General features: G+C 46.8%; 1 protein-coding gene across 1 annotated transcript; it reads right to left on the reverse strand.

Moving 5' to 3' along the window:
* Positions 1-1,743: 1,743 nt before the first annotated feature.
* Positions 1,744-2,645, reverse strand: LOC117613184. Its single transcript, XM_034341822.1, has 2 exons — positions 2,355-2,645; positions 1,744-2,151 (listed from the first exon to the last, which is right to left on the reverse strand). Exons 1-2 carry the CDS (start codon positions 2,643-2,645, stop codon positions 1,744-1,746), a joined length of 699 nt encoding a protein of 232 aa, XP_034197713.1.
* Positions 2,646-10,683: the final 8,038 nt, after the last annotated feature.

Raw genomic sequence — 10,683 nt, forward strand, 5'->3', positions numbered from 1 at the left:
AAGGAATCGCAAGCCCATTCCTACTGAGAACCCAACTCCAAGAACAATCAAAAGGTCACTCCAATTGGGAACCTAATCTGCAAAAGGAGTCCAACTCACTGAAGAAAGCCCAGTTACAGCTGGACAGCCCAACAGATAATTCACATCTCCTACATGCCACCACGCGCCATGCAAAAGCTGGGGGGCATTTGTGGGAACCGAATTAAATCAGACCGTAGGTCAAATAATTCCTTCCATTTGGGGATTATTTGACCTAATTGGGAATTAATCAACCTAATTGGGAGTTACTCATTTTAATTGGGGATTACCCAATTAAATAGAATGTTACCTAATTAGGTTGAGAATTGATTTGATTCCTACCACAATTCCCAATTAAATGAGGAGTTACCAAATTAAATCAGGATTTGATTTGATACCTACCACAATTAGGGATTTGATTTACCCTAATAAATCAAATCCCAAATTAATCAAATCAATTCTAAATAGATGAGGAATAATTCCCTTCAATCTACAGAATTATTCCTCTGAAACCCTAGCCTCCAAGACCACTATAAAAGGATAGCCACACACAAGGGTTGAGGTATGTTTGAAATCTCTACTGAAACTCTGTAGAAAATTCCTCTCAAACCCTAGCCACCTCCTTTCTCTCTTTCTTTTACATAAGGCTCCGGCCGCCCGATTTACACATTAAACACATCCCGTACCCTATTTTAGCTATCATTTCTCTACGGATCAATTGAACTGACTTAGGCACCGGAGGGCCTTTAGCCAAACCCCCGGGTGTGGTCCGCTTATTTGTTCTATTTTGCAGGGAGAAAGAGGCGGCAAAGAAGAAAGGGGAATCTTTGCAACCGAATATTCTTGTGGGGAAATTTTCTCCCACAAATTAGTGCTTTCATTGAGAGCACGAGTTATACTCAACGTGTGCTTAAGGAATCCGTTCCGCCTATTTTCCAATCCACCGAAGCCTTCCAAACAACCATGGTTGGAAGCATGAAGACGAGAGGCAAAGTCACCGCGATGGCTAGATCCGCGATGGTTCGTCCAATTGTCACGGGATGACTTTTTCGGAGTCTTCCTTACGTGCAGCCTTAGACTTGATCGCCTCTCGAACAAGCTAAGTCAGCCTCCTTCCTACAACACAAGATCGAACCAAGCAAGAACAATCGCAAGAGCAAGAACACAGTAGGAACGCTTAAGAAAGTTTGGGAGAATATATGCTTTACAAGTTGTGAGGTGAGGATACACAATGTGGCATCCTCTTTATATACTTTCCCTACCCCACCTACCACGACCACAGTAGGTGGCTAAGATACAATGTCACCTACTGGCATCTACCAACTACTGTCACCAACCGTAGTCTACCTACTACTGTAGAACGAATCTGGACATGTGGGCTAAGAGGTCTAGCATGATCAATCGAACGGGTTGGGCCTTGAACGTGTGGGCCGTGACATTCTTCCCCACCTAATCTGGTAACGTCATCGTTGCCGTGGTAGATCCGTCTCATTTCAATGCTTCGATGAAGTCTTTGTACTTCCACAAAGACTCTTCTTTCTCCCAATTGCCTTCAGACTCTAGCAGGCCCTTCCATTTGACAAAGTACTTAAAGTACCTTGGTACACCCTTGCGTCGCATCTCTCACTTGGCCATGATGCACTCAACCTCCCTGTCAAATGAAGTCACCATCAAAGGTGGAGCTCGTTGAGACTCTCCACAACTTGGCTCCTCAGTGTCGGCATGCTAGGGCTTGAGATTGCTCACGTGGAACGCCGGATGAATCTTCAATCGAGGTGGTAGTTTCACGTGGTAAGCAGCTCTTCCCACTGATTGGATAATAGGAAATGGGCCCTCATATCTCCTCAACAACGCCTTGTGCAATCTTCTAGTGGACTTGTGTTGAGAAGGGTTGAGCTTCACAAAGACCAGATCACCTAGTAGGAACACAACGTCCCGCCGATGCTTGTCCGCCCATTTCTTCATCTTCCTAGTTGCCTTCTCCAATTGAGCCCGAGCTGGCTCATTAGTCACCTGCCACTCCTTGGCCGTCTTGTATGCAGCAGGGCTACTCCCCGTGTAGCCTGACACCACTGTGTTCGATGTTATAGGTTGTTGTCTTGTTGCCAACTCAAAAGGACTTGACCTTGTCGACTCCGACCGTTACAAGTTGTACGAGAACTGAGTAACATCCAACAACTTTGCCCAATCTCGTTGGTTAGCACTCACATAGTGCCTCAAGTATAGCTCTAATAGCGCATTCACCCCCTCCGTCTGATCGTCTGTCTGTGGGTGAAAGCTGGTAGAGAAGTTCAACTGTGAGCAAAGTAGCCTGAAGAGCTCCATCCAAAGTTTACCATGAAGCGAGTGTCACGGTCACTAATAATACTCTTGGGGAAACCCCAATACTTCACCACATGCTTCAGAAACAAGCGTGCAGCTTCCTCCGTATTGCAATCCACTGGTGCAGGGATGAAGGTGGCATACTTGGTGAACCTGTCGACCACCACCAAAATTAAGCCAGACCCTTTCGACTTGGGTAGACTCACAATGAAGTCCATGGACAAACTCTCCCATGGTCTGGTTGGAACAGGAAGTGGCTCTAGCAATCCACCCTGCTGCTTCTGCAATGTCTTGTCTTGTTGCATACAAGGCAAGTCCGCACAAACGAGGCTACATCTTCCTGCATCTGTGGCCAATAGTAAGCTTCACTCATCAAGGCTAATGTTCGATGAGTGCTCGGATCTCCTTCTCTTCAACAGTATACCTCCGCTCCGTGTCATTGAGCTTTCGACCCTCGAAAGACAATGGGTGTCCATCTTGCATGAGTACAACACCAATTTGCAAAATCTGATGCATCAGTGTGTACCTCAAAAGGTTTGCTAAGAAACTTGTCCAAGAAAGGATGGAATACCTTGTTCATAAGAGTTCAAAATGTTGTAGGGGCGTTAGTCAAGCCAAACGGCATGACAAGAACTCGTAAGACTCATATCTTGTCACACATGCGGTCTTTGGTTCATCTCCCAGTGTGATCCTCACTTGATAGTATCCCGAGCACAAGTCCAACTTGGGGAAGTGCTTCGCTCCTCCCAACTGATCAAACAAATCTGCAATCAAAGGGATTGGATACTTGTTTTTTATGGTCACCTTGTTTAGCGCCCTATAATCGATGCACAACCTTAGTGTTCCCTCCCTCTTCTTCTGGAAAAGAACTGGGGCACCATAAGGGGCCTTGGACAGTTAGATGTACCCAGTGTCCAACAACTGCATCAACTGCTTCCTCAATTCCTCCAACTCAGGAGGTGCCATCCGGTACGGCGCTTTGGCAGGGGGTTTGGCACCCAGTTCCAACTCAATGGCATGATCCACCTCTCTCCTAGGTGGTAAGGTTTTGGGCAACTCCTTGGGCATGACATCTGCAAACTCCTTAAGGATTGCCTCCACAGCTTTTGGGACTGGTTGGACTTCCTTCTCAACTACATCCATCTTCATAGTTGCAAGGAACGTCGGTTCGCCTTTCTTCCAAGACTTGGAAAATTGCATGGCTGACAAAAGCTTCGTCTCGCTTTGTTGCCTCATTACTGGCACCATGCATGGCATTGTTCTACCCTGTGCAATGCACATAGTATTGTAAAATGGAATGGGAAATGCCTTTACCTTGTCCATGAACTCCATTCCTAGCACGACATCGTAGTCATCCATCGAGATCACGGAGAAGTCAGCTACTCCCTTCCAAGTGGCAATGTGTAGCTCCACACCACGAGCTACCCCATCAATGGGCTTGGCAGTTGAATTCACCGTTTTCATACTGCCTGCTTCCTTCGAGACTCGACACCCAAGTCTCTTTGCTTCCTGCACGGACATAAAGTTGTGCGAAGCACCTGTATCCACCAGGCAACGGGTTGTCTTGCCATTCACCATGGCATCGACGAACATTACTCCTTTAGCTTGAACCTGTGGTTGAGAACCTTTGGCCTGCAAGGCATTGAAGCGGTGAATGGCCCCCATTCCTGCTTCCCTCTCGGCCTCCTCTCCCTTCTCTTGGTTCATAGCATTCAGAGCTTTCTTTTTCGGACAATCCCGCATCATGTGCGGTCCATCGCAGAAGTAGCAAGCTAGCTTCGACTTGTCTTTCCCCTTGTCACCTTTGTCATTCTTCTTCCAGGATGACTTGTGACCGTCAGACTTGTCTCCTGACTTGCTACCCTCTTTTGGCTTGTTGTCTCCCCCACCGGATCCACTGCCACCTTTCTTTCCTTTGAACTTGGAGTCGCCTTGATCACTCCTCTTGAACTCAACAAGAGACTCAGCTGCAGCAATTGCCTCTGACAAAGTTTGGACGTGTCTCCTTTGTAACTCCAGCTTGGCCCAATTCTGTAGGACACTCATGAAGTACATGAGCTTGTCTTCATCTATCATGCTAGGCACCTCGAACAACAGGTTGGTGAATGCAGCGACATAGTCCTTCACGTTCCCAGCTTGCTTTAGCCATCTGAGCTTATCCTTTGCCTCATACTTGGCATTCTCTGGATAGAAATGCAACATAATATCTTTCTTAAAATCATCCCAAGTCTCAAGTGTAAACGTACCTTGTTCGATCTCCATGGATCGGCGACTCCACCACATGAGAGCATTGTCGGCGAGAAACAACGTTGCCGTATTGATCTTGGGCTCATCATCCTCGAGCTTCAAATACTTTGAAACAACCTTTCGATATTCCACAAAAAAGTGTCTAGCACCTTCGCCTCCCTCTTCCTATTATAGAAGTTGGGTTTGAAAGAATCTAGCACCTTGGGTTCCTTCGGAGTCCGGGTCTTGTTCAAGATAGCTTCCTTGCACAAAGCCCAATCTCCCTTCACATCCTTCACCTCATCTTAAAGCGAAGTAAGCTCAGCTAAGAAGTGATCCAGCTTGGCTTGAACATCTAGCTTGATGTTGTCTAGCTCGGAGTTGAGGACTCCCTGGAATTGGCCCTGAAGCTTATCCACTACAGCTTCAAAGTCCCTCTTCGTAAGGATGTCCTCCTCGAGTCGCTGATCAAACTCGACCACGAAAATCTCCATCTTAGAAAGCTGCTTCTCCATCATGGCTACCATATCTCTAGATCGTTCCCTCTTTGATTTGCCCCCACGATCCTTGTTGACCTTGGACAGGTCTGTCTCCACATCTGATCCGCTCTTCGACATGCTTCTTCGAATGATTTGAGTTTTTGCTCTGATACCAACTGTCACAGGATGACTTTTTTGGAGTCTTCCTTACGTGCGGCCTTAGACTTGATCGCCTCTCGAACAAGCTAAGTCAGTCTCCTTCCTACAACACGAGATCGAACCAAGCAAAGAACAATCGCAAGAGCAAGAACACAATAAGAATGCTTAAGAAAGTTTGGGAGAATATATTCTTGTATTGCAACTCAAATGCTTTACAAGTTGTGAGGTGAGGATGCACAATGTGACATCCTCCTTATATACTTTCCTTATCCCACCTACCATCATTGTAGGTAGCTAAGATACAATGTCACCAACCAAGGTCTACATACTACTTCCACCAACTGACGTCTACCTACTACTATACAATGAATCTGGACATGTAGGCTAAGATGTCTAGCATGATCAATCCAACGGGTTGGGCCTTGAACATGCGGGCCGTGACATTCTCCCCCACCTAATCCGGTGACATCCTCGTCGCCACGGTAGATCCTTCTCGTTCAAATGCTTCGATAATGTCTATGTACTTCCACAAAGACTCTTCTTTCTCCCAATTACCTTCAGACTCTGGCAGGCCCTTCCATTTGACAAAGTACTCCCAGTACCTCGGTACACCCTTGCGTCACACCTCTCGCTAGGCCATGACACACTCGACCTCCCTATCAAATGAAGTCACCATCAAAGGTGGAGCTTGTTGAGACTCTTCACGACTTGGCTCTTCGGTGTTGGCATGGTAGGGCTTTAGATTGCTCACGTGGAACACCAGATGAATCTTCAATCGAGGTGGTAGTTCCACGCGGTAAGCAGCTCTTCCCACTGATCGGATGATAGGAATTGAACCCTCATATCTCCTCAATGAATACTAAGGGAACCTGAGGGAACCAAGAATACCGAAATGTTCGTGATGTCAAGACACAAGAAACGCAACTGACAGTTCACCATTTGGAGTTCGTATGAAGGAGTTATGCCCAATTATGACTCATCGTGCATAGGTAATGTTCCCTCTTTGCAGAAGGCTAAATGCATAAAATGCTATATAGAGGGTGACATGGTATCATGCTCTCCACCACCCTTGGTGCTTACACCCTTGAGGCACTAAGCGAGCATCCTTATGACATTGGAGGTAGTCATAAGGGTGGGCATAAGATTGTTGAAAGATAATCTGTGCCTCCGAGGGAAAGGAATTCCCGAGGACAGTACGAACATGCAGAGCTGTTCTTATTGCACAACGCTGGAAAGAGTGAGGTCAACATATGGCATTCGCTATGCCATCGTCTAGTGAGACATTTGACAATACTCGATGGACTTGGCTTAGGTTCGACCCTTTCTAATATTGAAGGAAGATATTCGGATGCCGGTATTCATGGGTTGCGACCCCATGCAATGCAGAGATGGTTATGTGGGACATTCGGAATACATATGCTGCCAAGGCATGGGCGACATGCAAGTATAACAGCTTGCGTGTATAGCTTGAGGACGTAGGCTATCGTGGATGCTAAAGGAATGGCTGACAGAAGTGTGGGTAAACCGATGGTGTGTTGGATCACTATGTCTTGACTTGGACATGAGTGAGACATGAGTAAAGCATTCGACATGGTCGATGCAGTTGACTTGTGTTATGCAAAGCTTGATGTATGGGTGTCGAGCATTCATTGTCGGATGCAGAGTGATTGTATTGTCACAAGGTAGTGTGACTCGTTGTCTAATGGGAGACGACACTTGAAGGTGAACCTCTCACGGAGTTGTGAGAGTCATGAATATCATGAAGTGGGAGAAGGCTGAATGAGATCCGAAGGGATCTTGGGCCGCACGGGTGTGCTTTGAGTGGAGAAATGTGTGTTTCGCTTCCATCGCGCCACGCCGCTTGCTCATCCTGTGACAAGTGGTATAAGAACAAAAGCTCTAATCATTCGAAGAAGGATGTCGAAGAGCCAATTCCATGACAAACCTCAAAGCTCTTATCTCGTGACAAGTGGTATCAAAGCGAAAGCTCTAATCATTCAAAGAAGGATGTCGAAGAGCTGATTCCATGACAAACCTCGAAGCTCTGATCCCGTGACAAGTGGTATCAGAGCGAAAGCTCTAATCATTGAAAAAATGATGTCGAAGAGCCGATTCCATGACAAACGTCGAAGCTCTGATCCCATGACAAGTGGTATCAGAGCCGATCTCGGCGAAGTAGTGGTTTTTGCTCAAATGATTCGCACCTTGGATGGTGGTTTCTGTGTGAGAGATTCGCACCTAGAAGAGATTGGTGATGGAGGAACTTTGATAGCAAGGTAGTAGGTCATTGCCTGTGATGGGTAGTGGACTTGTGAAGTTGGATGAAGAACCCAACGTCACTGTAGATGATTGTTGGAATCAAGGTTGTGTGATGGTTGATGGAAACCCATCTTGGTGCTGGATCCTATGGAAGGGTGAAGGTATCTAAAAGTTTGCCTCAAAGTTTTGAGAAGATATCAAGCAGGATGACTCTAAGATGTGGGATGATGGTTGGTGTTGCTACTCGTTTGTTTAATTTTCTAATCCGTGCACCAAGCGCCCGGAAGGCAGGTAGGCAGGGGTGCTGGCTTGTGATGAAGTGATGTTGCTTGTTCAGTTCAGGATGTGGGGAGGATGGGAGCGCAAGTTTGGTGAGAGTGTTAAAGATTGGCTAGCACTCGAACCATGGTATGCCATTGAAGGTTGTGGTAAACTTTGTTGGTAATAAGTGTTGAGCAGGCAGTGCAAAACCTTTGTTCAGGGAAGATTTGTGAGGGCTGAAGACCGAAAAGGGGTTGGCTTCGAAGGAAGTAAGTCACTGACGGACTAGGCTCTGTTGAGGGAGTAAGTTGCTGATGGACTAGGCTTTAAAGAAGGAGTCACTCAAGTGGTTGCTCTCACAATTGTGGAGAATGTGTGGGTGAAGTGCAATGTTTAACACAAGGTTGCTGACTAATATTCGGAATGCAGGAGTGTTCCAAAGGTGGATCCCGAAATTTTTCTTGCGAAGATGGTGGCTAAGGACACAGTATGTCCGTACTTGGTGGTAGGCCAAAGATGAAGTAACTTAAGGGAAGATGTCTTGTTTGTTCCCTTGTGGATGCTGTGGAAGTATGTTCTATGGAGTTCAAGTTTGGGCGTTGGTTAGGTGGTTCTACCTCTAGTATGGATGACATCAAACCTTGGTGAAGTGTGAAGGCCTGAAGTGTAGTAAAGCTTTGCTTAAGAGGCACGTTGACGTGAGGGTGCTTCGACGAGATAAGTGGGGGAGACCCACGAATGCCAATAAGGTATGGCAGCGCACATGCGCAAAACAGGTTGAGGAGCCTTGGAGGGTGCATAGGTGACAAAGTGATGTTGCGTGTTCCAGGCTAAAGATTTGAGGAAGATGGCAGTCTTAATTTGGTGAGAGTGCTGAAGGTAGGCTATACTTGAACCATAGCATGTCATCGATAGTTGGTTGAATTCGGTTGGTGACGAGTGTGGAACGGATGGTGCGGGACCTTGTTTGGGGAAGAGTTATGGGAGTTGAAGACCGAAAGGGTGCAGGCTTCGAAGGGAGTAAGCCGCTGATGGGCTAGGCTCTGTGGAGGGAGTAAGTCGCTGACGGGCTAGGCTTTAATGAAGAAGGCACTTAAGGGGTTGCTCTTACAATTGTGGAGAACGTGAGGGTAGGGCACAATGTTCGACATAAGGTTGCTAATTGATATCCGAAACGATGGAGTGTTCCAAAAGAGGGGGATCCCGGAGTCTCACTTGTGGGCATGGTTGCTAAGGACATGGAGTATGTCCGCACTTGAGGGCAGACAAAGTTGGAGTAACTTGGGTGTTGACATCTTACTTGTTCCCGTGTGGATGCTATAGAGCTGGTTCTGCCGAGTCCGAGTTTGGGGCATTGGTAGTCAGGTGGTTCTACTCGTAGTGGCGATGATGTTTAACCTAGGTGAATTGTGATGGCCTAAGCGTTGTGGAACTTTACTGTGGAGGCACCCTGTGGTGATGGTGTGCCGACGAGATAAATAGGAGAGAACCTTGAATGCCATGAAGGTATGGCAGTGTAGATTCACAAAATGGAGGTGCCATGGAGGACACACGGTTGGCTTACGAGTCTCGCCCAAGCGGGGTGTATCTCTTTAAATGTGGAAAATGTGGAACTACTTGACCAGCGAACTTTGTGACTGTTCAAGGGTTAAGTGCGACAAGAGACAGAGGTCTCGGCCTAGGAAGAGGGAAAGGAGTACAACTTTGAAAGAAAAAGTTGAAAACGGTTAAGGCAGTGGTGCTTTGTGGTCCTTAGAGAGAAGAGAAGAGGATAATCCTATATGGTGTTGTTATGCAGCAATGCAGTGGGTAAATCGACGAGGACGTCTCCATTATCAGTGGGGGAGAATGTCACGGTTTGCACATTATCATGATTTCAAAGTCAGCAGTGCAGTGGGGCACGTCGACGAGGACGTCGACATTATCAGTGGGGGAGAATGTCACGGGTTACACATAGACAAGTGCTATCATGACTCCATTGGGACATCTATGCGCTTAGTTGGCCAAGTTGCACTTGTGAAGGGTATTTTGGGTATTTCTAAAGGTTATGAGAGGACCCTGATGGAACCAAGAATACCGAAATGTTCATGATGTCGAGATGCAAGAAACGCAACTGACGGTTCACCATTCAGAGTTCATATGAAGGAGCTATGCCCAATTATGACTCCTCGTGCACAAGTGATGTTCCTTCCTGGCAGAAGGCTAAATGCATAAAATGCTATATAGGGGGTGACATGGTGTCATGCTCTCCACCATCCCTGGTACTTACACCCTTGTGGCACTAAGCGAGCATCCTTATGGCATTGGAGATAGTCATTAGGGCAGCCATAAGGTTGTTGAAGGATAATCTGTGTCTCCAAGGGAAAGGAATTCCAGAAGACAATACGAACATGTGGGGCCTTTTGTATTCCGCATCGTTGGAAAGAGTGAAGTCAACATATGCCATTGGCTAGCAAGACATTTGACAATACTCGATGGACTTGGCTTGGGTTTGACCTTGTCTAATATTGAAGGAAGACATTCGGATGCCGGTACGCATGGGTTGCGACCCCATGCAATGCATAGATGGTTATGTGGGACATGCGGAATACATATGTCGCCAAGGCTTGGGCAACATGCAAGTATGACAGCTTGCGTGTATAGCTTGAGGATGTGGGCTATCTTGGACACTAAAGGAATGACCGACAGAAGTGTGGGTAAACCGATGGTGTGTTGGATCGCTATGCCTTTAGTTAGACATGAGTAAGGCATGCAACGTGGTCGGTGCAGTTGACGTGTCTTATGCAACGCTTGATGTATAGGCGTCGAGGGTTCGTTGCCAGATGTGAAGTGATTGTATTGTCACAAGGTAGTGTGACTCGTTGTCTAGTGGGAGACGACACTTGCAGGTGAACCTCTTGCAGAGTTGTGAGAGTCATGAATATCATGAAGTAGGAGAAGGCTGACTGGGATTTGAAGG

The sequence above is a fragment of the Prunus dulcis genome, unplaced genomic scaffold, assembly GCF_902201215.1.
Source record: "Prunus dulcis unplaced genomic scaffold, ALMONDv2, whole genome shotgun sequence".
Classification (NCBI taxonomy): Eukaryota; Viridiplantae; Streptophyta; class Magnoliopsida; order Rosales; family Rosaceae; genus Prunus; species Prunus dulcis.